Raw genomic sequence first — 17693 nt, 5'->3', positions numbered from 1 at the left:
TTAAAACGAATAAACTCCCCGTTTCACTGTGTTCTCAAACAGTGAAATTCCCTGCACTTGGTTTAAAAAAAAAAAAAACAAACCTCAGAAGATTTTATTTTCCTATTATTATGATTGAGGGTTGTTTGTTTGTTTGTTTGTTTGTTTGTTTTAAGGCTCACACTTACTTAATGTGACGGTAACTTGAAAGGTATTACATCTCAGAAAACTGTCATCTCTCTAAGCCCCAGAAAAATGGATGATTACCTCTTCCCAAGCCAGGTTGTACCCTGGAAACTGTACCAATAAGTCCCACAACCTGAGGCCCCCAGGAGGTGCGATTGTACCTGAGCTGAAAACCTCTGAAAGCAGCAGCAGAGCCAGACTCTGCTCCCCAGGACCACTGTCCCCAGGTTGACACAGGTTTGCTTTCCCTGTTAGCGATGAGCGAGCAAAGCCCAGAGGAACTAGAAACCCGGTCTCCCACATTGGTGTAGGAATAGGGAGAGAGCCTAAAATACCTTCCACCATGTACTGAGCCTTGCAGTGGGCCCGGCAGTCTCATTTAATTTTCACAACTCTGAAAGTGTTTTCCTGCACTGCAGATGGGGAAATGAAGACTGAAAGGTTAAGTGATGTGTGCTTGGGTTCACAGCTTCTAAGGGGCAGAGCCAGGTCAACGGACTCCAAAGCACACCTTCCCCACAAACTCAAACACACAGCTACACCTCCGAGTGTGGGAGGCCCAGGACCTTGAGGAAGGGCGTAAACGCTCAGAGAAGGAGGGCTGAATATTTGCTACACACCTCTATATGCCAAGCTGTATTCTTAACATCTTTTCAACTAATCCTCCCAGTGACCCTGTGAGTTAGGCAGTTTCACCCCCGTATTACCTACTCAGAGAAGTCAGGAAACTCTGAAGGTCACTGAGCTAGTTAGTAGCAGGGCTCACAGCTGAACCCAGGTCTGTTTGAGTTTATCTTCCCTCTTACCATGATAGAGTGTTAACCAAAATGGTTTTTGGAGAAATAAGGACCATTACAGTGGTGGAAAGGAAAGACCGATAGAAAAGCAGAAACATAGCCTGAAAACTTTAGACAAATGTTCAACCTAATGGTTAAAAATTAACAGTATAGGGCTTCCCTGGTGGCGCAGTGGTTGAGAGTCCGCCTGCCGATGCAGGGGACTCGGGTTCGTGCCCCGGTCCGGGAAGATCCCACATGCCGTGAGCAGCGAGGCCCGTGAGCCATGGCCGCTGAGCCTGCGTGTCCGGAGCCTGTGCTCCGCAACGGGAGAGGCCGCAACAGTGAGAGGCCCGCATACCGCAAAAAAAAAAAAAAAAAAAAAATTAACAGTATATAATCCTGGGCTAAATAGCCTGACAACTTTTTAAATTACCTTCATTTTACTAAATTTAACCTGTCAGTTTTATATGAACATAACACACTTTAAGATCAGTTTTAAATTTGTCTTGTTATGAATAGGAGCTCAGGAGGTCTCTTGTGATAGAAATGAATTCCTGAGATCCAAATGATAATAAAGTGGGCAGATAGATGTCCAACTAGAGTGGATCTGTTAAAAGTCAGATGTAGATAAATTGGAATTCAAGTAACCAGACCTCCAGTTTAATTGAAATTTATATCTTACAGTTGAGTTTCAAGACAAAGCAAATTACAACCAAAAATAAATAAATAAATAAGCTTTTTATCAGGGATTAATCAAGGATTATTTGGAAAAGTCACTTGCCCTGAACATGTGTTTAATCTCCTTCATGGTCTACTGTAACATAATATTTAGCTAGGATTGATGTCTGTTGTCAGGACCTGAGGGCAACTGCAGATATTCAATCACCAGAGACAGATTAAATTATGTCAAATATGCCAAGGCAAGAAAGAAACGAATACATTTGAAATATATTCTGAACAAGTGGTCCTAATTATCTTTCATTTAAGTAAAAATAATAAGTAGAAGATCCCTTAAACAGCTTACTAGTTAAGGCTTTATTTACTATGTGCTGGAGGTGGCTATATAATAAAAAGAAAATAATAAAGGTATTGCAAATCTGTGTGCCCTCCTGTCTGTTCATCTTCTTTATGAGCAGTTTTAAGATTACCTTGCAGAATATGGAAGAATGTTGTTCTATCCATATTGAGCACCAGAGTTCCAATTAAGTCAATTTTGGGTCTTTAGGGGCTACCTCTAAAATTGTGAGAGTATAGGCCAATACTAACTAGTATGGACTTTACCTGCCACGTGGTGATGACTGGCACCTTGTTTTTGGCAAGTGGGATGAGAGTGTGTGTTATAGCAATCAGTGTTTATGTTTGAACCTGTATTTAAAGCCAACAAATTATTTGAAACTGGGCAATTAAACAGTGTTAAACATACTACATAAGATGCTTTCTACTGTTTAGTCTGTGGTTTCCTATGCTAGTTAATACTGTATGTAATTGACAGACAGCCATAATTCGGTCTATTCTTCATTCAGAGGTAAAAGGTAAATTGAGTAACTTTTTTTCTTTTTTAGTACATCTTAGGTGCCATTTTGTAATTTAGTCTTCCTGAAGCGTAACTACTATCACACCTTTTCAGATTCCAAAACCTTGAACCAGTGAGTCCTGTTTTCTAGTTATTATCCATTTCCCTCAGCCTAATGGAGGAGATAATAAATATGTAACATGTCAGGGGTAAGGGCTACAGACAAAGCAGAGTAAGAAGGAGTGGGCAGTGAGGAGTGATAGCATGCTATTTTAGATAGATCAAGGGGTCTCTAATGTCGCATTTGAGCAGAGACCCAGTGGAAGTGAAGGGGAGACCCGTGTTGACATCTGGGAGAAGAACGTTTCAGGTACATGCAAAGGCTCTGAGATGGACTAAGTCAGTCAGTATGATCTGAGTATGATATGATCTGAGTCAGTATTATCAGAGTAATTAAGAGGGCAAGTGGTGCAAGGTAAAGGCCAAACCATATAGTACCTTGTAGGCCATGGACAGACCTTGGATTTTGCTCTGAGTAGGATGGCGGCTGTTAGACCTTGGAACCGAGGAGTGACATGACTTAGGATTTAATGGGATCACTCTGGCTGCTGAGATGAGAATAGACTGAAGAGGATCAGTGGTGGGGTCAGGGAGACTGGTTAAGAGGATATTGCAGTCACACAGGGAAGAGATCAGAAAGGTAGTGGTAGAGGTGATGTTTTTTAAGGTAGAGCTGAAAGAACTTACTAATGGATCAAATGTGGGGAGTGATTGGAGGAGAGAAATCAAGGATGATTCCAAGGCTCTGGGCCTAATGTACTGGAGGAACGGCGTTGCCTGAATGGATGGGGAAGACTGGGTGGAACAGAATTTAAGGCAGAGGGTAGGAGGCAGGGAATAACAAGGGCTTGGTTTTGGCATGATTTGTGAGAAGTAGCAAAGATACTTTAAATATCTTTTTTTATAGTAATCTTTTATTTATTTGTTTATTTATATTAATTTTTGGCTGTGTTGGGTCTTCGTTTCTGTGCAAGGGCTTTCCCTAGTTATGGCAAGCGGGGGCCACTCTTCATCGCGGTGCGCGGGCCTCTTCACTATCGCGGCCTCTCTTGTTGCGGAGCACAGGCTCCAGACGTGCAGGCTCAGCAATTGTGGCTCACGGGCCTAGCTGCTCCGTGGCATGTGGGATCTTCCCAGACCAGGGCTCGAAACCGTGTCCCCTGCATTAGCAGGCAGACTGTCAACTACTGTGCCACCAGGGAAGCCCTAAATATCTTTTAAAAATACATTAAAGTCACATGTGTGAAGAAGACCCTGTACTTTATGTAACCAGAGAATTGCCTGATACTTCTGCCCTTCGGTCCCTTCCTAGAGTACATTTCCCTTAGTCTCTTGAATAATCTTTGTTATTGAACATTTGCTAGAGGCTTTTCCAAAATCCTAGTAAATTATTTCCCTGTTTCCCTTTTGGTGACCTGCTTGGTTATGTTCTTGGAATTTTTGGGTTCCTAATGCATGACCTTTTTAAGAACAAAGATCAGAGGCTCTAGATCCCAGTCTTATTTCTTCCCGGTTGCTTTATGTATAAACTGGGACAGCCGGGGTGAACAACTCCATGGACCCTGAACACGCCACCGCTGTAGGATTGGTCAGTTGAGCAGAGGCTATTGATTTTTTTTTTTTTTTTGGCGGTACGCGGGCCTCTCACTGTGGTGGCCTCTCCCGTTGTGGAGCACAGGCTCCGGACGCGCAGGCTCAGCGGCCATGGCTCACGGGCCCAACCGCTCCGCGGCATGTAGGATCTTCCCGGATCGGGGCACGAACCCGTGTCCCCTGCATCGGCAGGCGGACTCTCAACCACTGCGCCACCAGGGTAGCCCCTAGGCTATTGATTTTTGAATGTGTTCTTCCCACTGAACAGTGTGCTCCTTGAGGGCAGGGGTTGTTGGCTGCTTAATCTTTCTGTTTCCTGAATCTAGCCTAGCACTTGATACAAGGGTTAACAGTAAATGTTGAATATGTGAATGTTTCTGAATAAATTTTAAGAAACTAAATATGTCTTTTCTCTTTTGTCTCATTTGTATAGCGCCTGATGGCAACAAAGTGCAAGATAAGAAAACCGCGGCCTCCAACCGGCCTTCTTCTGCTATTTCAGGACAAAATAGCAACCACACAGGAAATAAACCAGGTACTATGCATTGCCTTTTCTGTGGAAAAAGGAAGGTTAACCCAAAGGACTTAGTCATGCTAGAATTTAGGAGAGCTTGGTTTCAGTCCTGCCACCAAAACACACCCTCAGACTGACTCGTACGAATGTAAGTCAGAGAACCTCTCACGCCTTGATTTTCTCTCTTTAAAATGGAGATTCAGAGCTATGCCCTACTTACCTCTCAGAATCATTTTGACAGTCAGTGAGATGGTGTATGTGAATGCACTGTTTACTGTCAAGTGTATAAGAGGAAATAATTTTGCCATTCCGCCTGAAATGATAGATATGACACACTTTTCTGTACCTGTATGCCCAGCATTGTTACATATCTCTTTTGTGACTTTTTCAAAAACCACTTAAGGAAATCATTACACACAGCATAGCTGGTATAGAATGATGTTTTTGTTCTCCATTCCCTGCAATGATTGTACACCTACACAGTAATTTTATCTAATAGCCTGTGATTCATGGTCTGTTCCACTCAGTGATACGACGAAGCAAACACTCTGTAAACATAATACAAACAATTGAATAGACAATGCAGTTGCTTCCAGGTATCCAACAACCATTGTGTGGTCCTTGAGAGAGACTAACTTACAGTCTGATGATAAGAGACAGTCAAAGGAAGGTAAAGGCAAATTGAACACCCCATGAGGTTCTTGGAAGCCTACTTCTTGCTGCATCCAAGGCCAAAGTCACTCAAGAACAGTGAATCAGTGAGAATAAAGATGGAAATAACTGTATCTAGCCCCATAGAAAACATTCCCTATTGCACCTAGTTTTGTGGGGCTTTTTTCCCATGTGGAAAAGGTTTTGAACAGAGAAGGTAAATCTAGCTTGCCATTTAGGAGAGGAATAACCAGTACTATTGCAGGTATTGCATGAGTAACCATTAGTGGCAAATGATGTGTAGTTTCAGTGGAGTTTTAATTTGTAGGCTAAGATTTCCCCATTCAGTCAGTTTGCATTTTCATTCATTTATCCATCCATCTACCCACCCAAAGCCCAGCCACCATCTAATGTTTATTGAGTAGTTGCCCTATGACTGGGACTGTGAGAGATACTATATGAGCAAATCAACAGGGCCCCTGTCCTCATGCAGCTTATTCTAGTGGACTTTTGTTCCTTATACTCCAGTAAGCATCCTTGTAGAAGTAGAAGCTCTTTAGCATGAAAATCCTGTTTGTTTTACCGTGAGAAATGAACATAGCTAAATGGTTTGTACTGGTTTTCCCTTGTTCTCCCCATCAACCGTTGCTTCTAATTCCTACATTCTTTGCTGTGCAATTTATACTTTTATATCCCGATAACTTGTTTATTTATCTGGTGCTAGTACTGTATAGGTAGTAGGGAAATATTATTAAAAGACATAATTCCTACCCTCTAGCTGACAGTATGGTGGAGTAAACCAGTATATGAATAAATCATTCTAACACAGTATTTCCATTATCAGAAGAGAGATATGCAGAGTGCATAGAAATATAGAGGCCTTGGGCTTCCCTGGTGGTGCAGTGGTTGAGAGTCCGCCTGCCGATGCAGGGAACACGGGTTCGTGCCCCAGTCCAGGAAGATCCCACATGCTGCGGAGCGGCTGGGCCCGTGAGCCATGGCCGCTGAGCCTGCATGTCCGGAGCCTGTGCTCCACAATGGGAGAGGCCACAACAGTGAGAGGCCCGCATACCGCAAAAAAAAAAAAAAAAAAGAAAAGAAATATAGAGGCCAAAAACATCTTTTCTGCTCCAACTGGCCATCTCTTTATAGAGCCGTTTGATTTATGTTGCCAGAGTCAAGTTCAGTGAGGAGACGTTTCATTTCAGATTACATCTTTTAAGTATCCTTGGGTCTGCTTCCTTGTGTATACACATAAGCAAAGATACATAGAAGACTCTTATTTTTAAAGCCACCATGTTATCTTCCTGAGCATCTCTGAAGGTGACATAAGAGGTTCCAAGTTGGAGTTCCAGGCTTGAGTAAAACCTTTTGATTTTATGGGATATGAGTCACAGGAATGTCTGTCTAGAGCAGTTTTTGTTGATTTTCTTACTGTAGGAACTTGAAAAGAGGCACATGCTGTTTTGGGGATATTTTGAGTATTGCCCTAACCAGATGCAAGTATCCTGACAATGAAAAAGGGTCCCTTTTTATCCAGTAAATTTTAGTTAAATTTCTTGCCCTCCTTTACTTTCTGATACTTATGCTCTAGAACATCTCTGATTTAGAAAGCATCTATTCACATTCAAACTGTTAATATTTTACGTTTAAAACGTATAATGGAAGATCCTCATGGTGTTTTATCAATATGTGCACACTATGTCTTGTGTTATCCAAGAGGGAAGGGTACTCTCAGCTGTGATTACTTGAACCAAGGTCAAAAGAGACACTTTGTAAAGTTACAAAGTCTGTTTATGACTCCTGTTAACTGAGGAAGTGCGAGATGCTTCTTCAGAACTCCATCAGCTGCCTCCAAATGGTAAAAGGTTTGTTTGTTTGTTTGTTTGTTTGTTTAGCAGATGTAAGCTTTTATATATAGAATTTCCTGGATAAACAACAAGGTCCTACTGTATAGCACAGGGAACTACATTCAATATCCTATGATAAACCATCATGAAAAAGAATATTAAAAAAAGTGTATACATGTATAACTGAATCACCCTGCAGTACAGCAGAAATTAACACAACACTAAATCAACCACACTTCAACAAAAGAAAGTTGTCTGTGTATGACCTAAAATCAAGCCTTGGACTCCACTGTTCCACCCACTTTGGGAAACACCAAGCGTCCATTGTTCTCCTTCTGTTACACCCTCCTCCCATCCCATCCACACTTCTTAAAGCCAAGTGTGTCTCTGGCGATCCTTCTCAGTTGCCACATCCCCTGTGAAGCTTTTCCTGAGAACGAGCTGAATTCCCTCTGCGCTTCGAGTGATTATTTCTTAGAGGACTCATTTCACCTCGTCCTTGATTGTAACCCAAATGGTAAAAGTTTGACCTGACTAGAAGAGAAAATTGCATTTTCTTCATGAACTACTGTGCACATACCTGAGAAAAGCAGAAACTCCAGTTTATTAAAAATGCCTCTTAATTCCTATCCCTCTACTATTCCCCACCACAAGTCTTTAGAAGAGCCAGTAGAACTTTCTTCTTATAAATAATAAATAAATTTCCCTCATGGAGGAAAACATGACTTGTAATCTTCCAGCCGTTTTCTGATTCTAATGACTCTGTAGATGTCATGCTGTGAAAAGGGGAGACAGGATTGAGTTAAAGATGGGATTTTAAGCCCTAACTCTGACACTTAACTGTGCCACCTTCCTTAGTCACATGCATTTATTTCCTTCCGTTTTCTCATTTGGAAAATAGGCGCAATAAATCTTCATTGAATGACTAGCTGCTTGGCTAACTCATAGGATTATTGTGAAGAATAAACTGATAATATATATGGAAGTCCTTGTAAAATGCAAAGCCCTAACAGAAGTAGTTTACTGTATAAACATTAGTGGTTCAGATAGGAGTCAAGGTCTAGGGAGTTCTTGGAAAAAAGCCTTGTCAAAGTGAGTTGATTTTCTTGATCTTTGAGGGTCACTCTTTAGTTCCGATTTTTGCAGAATAGTCCAGGTTTACACACGTGGCCACAGGCAGACTCTTACCAGCACGCCCTTTCACTTTTAAAAGTGCCCTCATTTGGGTGGTCCCTCTACTTTGTAATCATCACAGGTAGGAGGTTGGATGCAGGGTGTAGCTGCAAGTTTACCGCCACCGAAATCCTATTTCTCTTAAAACTTCTCCATCTGAGAATAAGTAACTCAGTTCTATTCTAACAATGTTAGATCTGTTGGGAAACAATGTGAAATGTTCGTGATGTCAAATCATTTTCTATACCTTCATTTTGTTCCAGAGAAAAGTGATATGAGGGTAGAAATGAGAGGGAGACAAAAATTACAGAAAATTCACTATTTACTTGGAATTATTCAATTGTATTTTTTCTTTCTGAAATCCTACCTTTAAAGATCATTTTTATCAGTTTTTAGTTATTAAATCTTAAAATTGTAATCACTAGTATTTACATTTTTAAAAGTCTGTTGTCAGCTACAAGATTGGTATGAGTTTGCCCCAGTAGTGAAGGTTAATGGAAGTGTACTGGCTCTGAAAGTTAGCTAAAGCTGTTGGCTCATTTGTTTATTCATTCTCTCTTTTTTTTTGGCCACGCGCTTGGCATGTGGGGTTCTTAGTTCCCTGACCAGGGATTGAGCCCACGCCCCCTGCATTGGAAGCGCAGAGTCTTAACCACTGGACCGCCAGGGAAGTCCCCTCATTCATTCACTTAATAAGTACTTATCGAATGCCTTCCTTCCTGTCAGGTATAGTCCTAGGCATGGGGAATATAACAATGAACAAAACTGACCAGGCTCTGCTCTTCCCTACCTGCATTCACAGCCATCTTTCGTCTGTGACGGGGTGTTCATTAACATTCTAGTATCAAACTGGCTTTTTCTTAATGTGACCAGAAGGACGGAAACAGAATTCAAACTGAATACCTTTTTCACTCTACAGTATTTTCTATTGCCAGGTCCCCAAACCAACCAAAATTGTCTAGCATGTCATAGTCAGTATGCATCTTATACCTTAGAAATGTGTTGCATTTGTTCTTAACTTCCTCAAACCTAATTCTAAATAAATACTGATTGAGATCAGTACTGAAGTGATAAAGGTGGCCAGTGGGAATTATCCAACTTTTAAGGATTGCCCTTATTTATAGTTTTTATTGATATATCTGCATAGAACTGTATACAGCCTGTTGTTGTATACAGTTGTTACCAGACAGGATACAGTTTGTGAAGAGTGTAATTTTCATATGAAATGATAGCGTAGAAATCAGAGGTGAACTATGCCCCCTCTTGCATTGCTCTTTTCCAACTATGCATCTAAAAGGCAAGCAAGCATTCCATTGCATAACTGAGTATTGCCTCATGACTGCAGGAACATCAGTTATTGACTTAGAGTTCTCAGGGTTGGTTTGGATGGAAGAAGGTAGGTGAGGATGAGTGTGTGTGTCCCATACGTTGTTATTAAAACCTTCTTTTCAAAATTTTGTGTGAAATTTGGCAAGTACTTGAAAGTAAGCTAGAAATGTCACATACTCTGTATTCCATGAACAAAATTTGACTTTATAGACTCTGTTTTACAGACTTTCTATAATGTGCTTATGTGGCTTTTATAAATAAAGTTGATTTTCAGGTTTCATAATAAAATCAAAGTTTTCATGAGGGAGTGAAACCTCATTATTTATTTATTTATTTATTTATTTATTTATTTATTTATTTTGCTTTATAACAAATTTAATCAGTTATACATATACATATGTTCCCATATCCCCTCCCTTTTGCGTCTCCCTCCCACCCCTCCAGGCGGCCACAAAGCACCGAGCTGATCTCCCTGTGCTATGCGGCTGCTTCCCACTAGCTATCTACCTTACGTTTGGTAGTGTATATATGTCCATGCCACTCTTTCACTTTGTCACAGCTTACCCTTCCCCCTCCCCATATCCTCAAGTCCATTCTCTAGTAGGTCTGTGTCTTTATTCCTGTCTTACCCCTATGTTCTTCATGACATTTTTTTTTCTTAAATTCCATATATATGTGTCAGCATACAGTATTTGTCTTTCTCTTTCTGACTTACTTCACTCTGTATGACAGGCTCTAGGTCCATCCACCTCATTACAAATAGCTCAATTTCATTTCTTTTTATGGCTGAGTAATATTCCATTGTATATATGTGCCACATCTTCTTTACCCATTCATCCGATGATGGACACTTAGGTTGTTTCCATCTCCGGGCTATTGTAAATAGGGCTGCTATGAACATTTTGGTACATGTCTCTTTTTGAATTATGGTTTTCTCAGGGTATATGCCCAGTAGTGGGATTGCTGGGTCATATGGTAGTTGTATTTGTAGTTTTTTAAGGAACATCCGTACCGTTCTCCATAGTGGCTGTACCAATTCACATTCCCACCAGCAGTGCAAGAGTGTTCCCTTTTTTCCACACCCTCTCCAGCATTTATTGTTTCTAGATTTTTTGATGATGGCCATTCTGACTGGTGTGAGATGATATCTCATTGTAGTTTTGATTTGCATTTCTCTAATGAGTAAAGATGTTGAGCATCCTTTCATGTGTTTGTTGGCAGTCTGTATATCTTCTGTGGAGAAATGTCTATTTAGGTTTTCTGCCCATTTTTGGATTGGGTTGTTTGTTTTTTTGTTATTGAGCTGCATGAGCTGCTTATAAATTTTGGAGATTAATCCTTTGTCAGTTGCTTCATTGGCAAATATTTTCTCCCGTTCTGAGGGTTGTCTTTTGGTCTTGTTTATGGTTTCCTTTGCTGTGCAAAAGCTTTGAAGTTTCATTAGGTCCCGTGTGTTTATTTTTGTTTTTATTTCCATTTCTCTAGGAGGTGGGTCAAAAAGGATCTTGCTGTGATTTATGTCATAGAGTGTTCTGCCTATGTTTTCCTCTAAGAGTTTGATAGTGTCTGGCCTTACATTTAGGTCTTTAATCCATTTTGAGCTTATTTTTGTGTATGGTGTTAGGGAGTGATCTAATCTCATACTTTTACATGTCCCTATCCAGTTTTCCCAGCACCACTTATTGAAGAGACTGTCCTTTCTCCACTGTACATTCCTGCCTCCTTTATCAAAGATAAGGTGACCATATGTGCGTGGGTTTATCTCTGGGCTTTCTATCCTGTTCCATTGATCTATCTTTCTGTTTTTGTGCCAGTACCATACTGTCTTGATTACTGTAGCTTTGTAGTATAGTCTGAAGTCAGGGAGCCTGATTCCTCCAGCTCCATTTTTCGTTCTCAAGATTGCTTTGGCTATTCGGGGTCTTTTGTGTTTCCATACAAATTGTGAAATTTTTTGTTCTAGTTCTGTGAAAAATGCCAGTGGTAGTTTGATAGGGATTGCATTGAATCTGTAGATTGCTTTGGGTAGTAGAGTCATTTTCACAATGTTGATTCTTCCAATCCAAGAACATGGTATATCTCTCCATCTATTTGTATCATCTTTAATTTCTTTCATCAGTGTCTTATAATTTTCTGCATACAGGTCTTTTGTCTCCTTAGGTAGGTTTATTCCTAGATATTTTATTCTTTTTGTTGCAATGGTAAATGGGAGTGTTTCCTTGATTTCACTTTCAGATTTTTCATCATTAGTATATAGGAATGCCAGAGATTTCTGTGGATTAATTTTGTATCCTGCAACTTTACCAAATTCATTGATTAGCTCTAGTAGTTTTCTGGTAGCATCTTTAGGATTCCCTATGTATAGTATCATGTCATCTGCAAACAGTGACAGCTTTACTTCTTCTTTTCCGATTTGGATTCCTTTTATTTCCTTTTCTTCTCTGATTGCTGTGGCTAAAACTTCCAAAACTAGGTTGAATAAGAGTGGTGAGAGTGGGCAACCTTGTCTCGTTCCTGATCTTAGTGGAAATGGTTTCAGTTTTTCACCATTGAGGACGATGCTGGCTGTGGGTTTGTCATATATGGCCTTTATTATGGTGAGGAAAGTTCCCTCTATGCCTACTTTCTGCACGGTTTTTATCATAAATGGGTGTTGAATTTTGTCGAACGCTTTCTCTGCATCTATTGAGATGATCATATGGTTTTTCTCCTTCAATTTGTTAATATGGTGTATCACATTGATTGATTTGCGTATATTGAAGAATCCTTGCATTCCTGGAATAAACCCCACTTGATCATGGTGTATGATCCTTTTAATGTGCTGTTGGATTCTGTTTGCTAGTATTTTGTTGAGGATTTTTGCATCTATGTTCATCAGTGATATTGGCCTGTAGTTTTCTTTCTTTGTGACATCCTTGTCTGGTTTTGGTATCAAGGTGATGGTGGCCTCGTAGAATGAGTTTGGGAGTGTTCCTCCCTCTGCTATATTTTGGAAGAGTTTGAGAAGGATAGGTGTTAGCTCTTCTCTAAATGCTTGATAGAATTCGCTTGTGAATCCATCTGGTCCTGGGCTTTTGTTTGTTGGAAGATTTTTTATCACAGTTTCAATTTCAGTGCTTGTGATTGGTCTGTTCATATTTTCTATTTCTTCCTGATTCAGTCTTGGCAGGTTGTGCATTTCTAAGAATTTGTCCATTTTTTCCAGGTTGTCCATTTTATTGACATAGTGTTGCTTGCAGTAATCTCTCATGATCTTTTGTATTTCTGCAGTGTCAGTTGTTACTTCTCCTTTTTCATTTCTAATTCTATTGATTTGAGTCTTCTCCCTTTTTTTCTTGATGAGTCTGGCTAATGGTTTATCAATTTTGTTTATCTTCTCAAAGAACCAGCTTTTAGTTTTATTGATCTTTGCTATCGTTTCCTTCATTTCTTTTTCATTTATTTCTGATCTGATTTTTATGATTTCTTTCCTTCTGCTAACTTTGGGATGTTTTTGTTCTTCTTTCTCTAATTGCTTTAGGTGCAAGGTTAGGTCGTTTATTCGAGATGTTTCCTGTTTCTTAAGGTGGGATTGTATTGCTATAAACTTCCCTCTTAGAACTGCTTTTGCTGCATCCCATAGGTTTTGGGTCGTCGTGTCTCCATTGTCATTTGTTTCTAGGTATTTTTTAATTTCCTCTTTGATTTCTTCAGTGATCACTTCGTTATTAAGTAGTGTATTGTTTAGCCTCCATGTGTTTGTATTTTTTACAGCTCTTTTCCTGTAATTGATATCTAGTCTCATAGCATTGTGGTCGGAAAAGATACTTGACACAATTTCAGTTTTCTTAAATTTACCAAGGCTTGATTTGTGACCCAAGATATGATCTATCCTGGAGAATGTTCCATGAGCACTTGAGAAAAATGTGTATTCTGTTGTTTTTGGATGGAATGTCCTATAAATATCAATTAAGTCCATCTTGTTTAATGTATCATTTAAAGCTTGTGTTTCCTTATTTATTTTCATTTTGGATGATCTGTCCATTGGTGAAAGTGGGGTGTTAAAGTCCCCTACTATGATTGTGTTACTGTCGATTTCTCCTTTTATGGCTGTTAGTATTAGCCTTATGTATTGAGGTGCTCCTATGTTTGGTGCATAAATATTTACAATTGTTATATCTTCTTCTTGGATCGACCCCTTGATCATTATGTAGTGTCCTTCTTTGTCTCTTCTAGTAGTCTTTATTTTAAAGTCTATTTTGTCTGATATGAGAATTGCTACTCCAGCTTTCTTTTGGTTTCCATTTGCATGGAATATCTTTTTCCATCCCCTTACTTTCAGTCTGTATGTGTCTCTAGGTCTGAAGTGGGTCTCTTGTAGACAGCATATATATGGGTCTTGTTTTTGTATCCATTCAGCCAATCTGTGTCTTTTGGTGGGAGCATTTAGTCCATTTACATTTAAGGTAATTATCGATATGTATGTTCCTATTCCCATTTTCTTAATTGTTTTGGGTTCGTTATTGTAGGTCTTTTCCTTCTGTTGTGTTTCTTGCCTAGAGAAGTTCCTTTAGCATTTGTTGTAAAGCTGGTTTGGTGGTGCTGAACTCTCTCAGCTTTTGCTTGTCTGTAAATGTTTTAATTTCTCCATCAAATCTGAATGAGATCCTAGCTGGGTAGAGTAATCTAGGTTGCAGGTTTTTCTCCTTCATCACTTTAAATATGTCCTGCCACTCCCTTCTGGCTTGTAGAGTTTCTGCTGAGAGATCAGCTGTTATCCTGATGGGGATTCCCTTGTGTGTTATTTGTTGTTTTTGCCTTGCTGCTTTTAATATGATTTCTTTGTGTTTAATTTTTGACAGTTTGATTAATATGTGTCTTGGCATATTTCTCCTTGGATTTATTCTGTATGGGACTCTCTGTGCCTCCTGGACTTGATTAACTATTTCCTTTCCCATATTAGGGAAGTTTTCAACTATAATCTCTTCAAATATTTTCTCAGTCCCTTTCTTTTTCTCTTCTTCTTCTGGAACCCCTATAATTCGAATGTTGGTGTGTTTAATGTTGTCCCAGAGGTCTCTGAGACTGTCCTCTGTTCTTTTCATTCTTTTTTCTTTATTTTGCTCTGCAGCAGTTATTTCCACTATTTTATCTTCCACGTCACTTATCCGTTCTTCTGCCTCAGTTATTCTGCTAGTGATCCCATCTAGAGTATTTTTTATTTCATTTATTGTGTTTTTAATCGATGCTTGATTCATCTTTAGTTCTTCTAGGTCCTTGTTAACTGTTTCTTGCATTTTGTCTATTCTATTTCCAAGATTTTGGATCTGGGAAATAGAATCTTGGATCATCTTTACCATCATTATTCTGAATTCTTTTTCAGGTAGACTGCCTATTACCTCTTCATTTGTTAGGTCTGGTGGGTTTTTATCTTGCTCCTTCTCCTGCTGTGTGTTTTTCTGTCTTCTCATTTTGCTTATGTTACTGTGTTTGGGGTCTCCTTTTTGCAGGCTGCAGGTTCGTAGTTCCCGTTGTTTTTGGTGTCTGTCCCCAGTGGCTAAGGTTGGTTTAGTGGGTTGTGTAGGGTTCCTGGTGGAGGGGACTAGTGCCTGTGTTCTGGTGGATGAGGCTGGATCTTGTCTTTCTGGTGGGCAGGTCCACGTCTGGTGGTGTGTTTTGGGGTGTCTGCGGACTTTTTATGATTTTAGGCCACCTCTCTGCTAATGGGTGGCATTGTGTTCCTGTCTTGCTAGTTGTTTGGCATAGGGTGTCTAGCACTGTAGCTTGCTGGTCGTTGAGTGAAGCTGGGTGCTGGTGTTGAGATGGAGATCTCTGGAAGATTTTCGCCATTTGATATTATGTGGAGCTGGGAGGTCTCTTGTGGACCAGTGTCCTGAAGTTGGCTCTCCCACCTCAGAGGCACAGCACTGACTCCTGGCTCCTCAATTTGGGATGATTTGTTGTCTATTCATGTATTCCACAGATGCAGGGTACATCAAGTTGATTGTGGAGCTTTAATCTGCTGCTTCTGAGGCTGCTGGGAGAGGATTCCCTTTCTCTTCTTTGTTCTCACAGCTCCTGGGTCTCAGCTTTGGATTTGGCCCCGCCTCTGCGTGTAGGTCACCGGAGGGCGTCTGTTCTTTGCTCAGACAGGACAGGGTTCGAAACCTCATTATTTAAGGACTTTTTTTAAGCAATAAGTAATTGTTGGAAGTCTTTCTTCTAACTTCATGTTGGCTTTTGTTCTCAGATCATTTTTTCTTCAAAATACCATTTTGCTCTGGCTGTCATTTCCAAAAACAAATGACAGCAGAACTCCCCTGTCTGTGATCCTTAACGAAGTGCCTGAGGGGAGTCCACGTGCCCCTCTTCTAGTGTCAGAGGAAAACCTTTTGGGACCAGAGGCCACATTTTTCTACATAAAAAATATTTGAGACCTCATAAATGATTAGAAAATCTGGGAAGTAATTATCATAATGAGTATGAGCTAGTGAGGGGTTCATATTACGAATTTTTTAAAAAGCATACCTTAAAGCAAAGGAAAAGCATAAAATATCATCGCCTGGTCCTGCCCATGATGCACACTGCCAGGTTTATGCAGCTCCTAATGTGCTTTTAGACAGTTCTTATTTCCCTTAAATGTACAAATTCTGTGACGTTTAAGACACATTTGGGATGCAGGTCCTTTAAGTCTGTTGATGAAGCTCTGCCAGTTGTCTCTAAAGTATTATTCCAGTAGGTTTCTATTTTTAATAAGAGATCTTAAAATTGTGATGTTAATTAAGTAGCAGGGACAATAAAGCTGATTTTAAGTGTAATTATCATCATCATCATCATTATTATTATTACTATGCTTTTCATTTTATTTAGTAACAGGCAGAGTGAGTGTATTCATGTGGCCCTCTGCTGGAAACCCCTCGGTGGCATCTCACTCAGAGCATAATGCAGAGTCCTCACCAGGCCCCCAGGTCTCTGGCCCCATCACTTACTGATCTCACTCTGCTCCAGTGGCTCAGATCTTCATGTCATTTCTTGAACACCTTAGGTGCTCATAACCTCAGGGCCTTTGCACTTGCTTTTCCTCTCTTGGAATATCTGCACGGGTAGCTCCCTTACTTCCATCAGGTTTTTACACATAAAAGCTACCATCACAATTAGACTTCCCTTGGCACCTATCCAAGATGTCAGACCTCCCCTTCCCGCCATTTCACAACCCCCTTGGCTGTTTTGCTATCTCCTTAGCATTTATCGCAGTCTAACATTTTATATATTGCCCCTTTTTTCACTCTCTATATTTTACTTATTTATTCTATAAATTTCCCCTAAACAAACCCCATTTGGTCAAAGATTTCTGTCTTTTTTGTTAATAGCTCTCTTTTCAGCACATACAACACTGTCTGGTGCACAGTAGATATTCAGTGTGTTCAGTAAATGAATGAATTTATTGAGATTTATCAAGTGCTAGACACTGTGCTAACGCTGTTACAAGCATTATTTTATTTAATCCTTTCGATGATGTGAGATAGATAGGTTCTATTTTACCCTCATAGGCAATAAGTGAAAAACCCATGAACCCCATATCATAGCTTAAGGCTTAGAGAGCTGGGTGAGTAATTCGGCCAAATCTCACAGCAAGTGAGTGACAGAACCGGAAGTGATCTCATGCCTGTCTGACTCCAGAGCTGGGCTGTTCACATCTATCTGGTGAACATCTATTTAGTAAAATAAATTCACTTAGGAGTCTATGTGTTGTTAAGGAACAGGCTTTTTAAAGCATAAAAACAATAGAGGTTCAGTAGCTTAGGAACACAAAACCTCATATATATTGTTTGATAAAAATAAGCCAAAGGCACAGTTATGTTTTACACAAATCTTGGGGGGGCTATGTGTCTTTTTATTTTACTTTATTTTTTTGAGTTTTATTGAGATATAATTGACATACAGCATCAATTAAACTGTAAGTTTAAGGTGTACAGCATAATGACTTGACTTATATTGTGAAATGTTTAACCCAATGTGTTTAGTTAACATCCATCATCTTATACAAAAAAAAAAAAAAGAAAAAGAAATGGTTTTTTTCCTTGTGA

The 17693-nt window shown here is 39.8% G+C and overlaps 1 protein-coding gene across 1 annotated transcript in view; it reads left to right on the top strand.

The window, feature by feature from the left end:
- MAP7 (microtubule associated protein 7) overlaps positions 1 to 17693 on the top strand; it is a gene marked incomplete at its 5' end in the record, with an annotated part of 169736 nt that overhangs the window by 100313 nt on the left and 51730 nt on the right. Inside the window, one exon of the mRNA XM_079716922.1 lies at positions 4544 to 4645. Within this exon, the coding sequence (XP_079573048.1) occupies positions 4544 to 4645 (102 nt within the window). The remainder of the gene's footprint in view (positions 1 to 4543; positions 4646 to 17693) is intronic.

This window comes from Hyperoodon ampullatus (assembly GCF_949752795.1).
Source record: "Hyperoodon ampullatus genome assembly, chromosome: 12".
Classification (NCBI taxonomy): Eukaryota; Metazoa; Chordata; class Mammalia; order Artiodactyla; family Ziphiidae; genus Hyperoodon; species Hyperoodon ampullatus.
The sequence above is the reverse complement of the archived record's forward strand: the minus strand, read 5'-3'. Positions and strand labels throughout refer to the sequence as shown.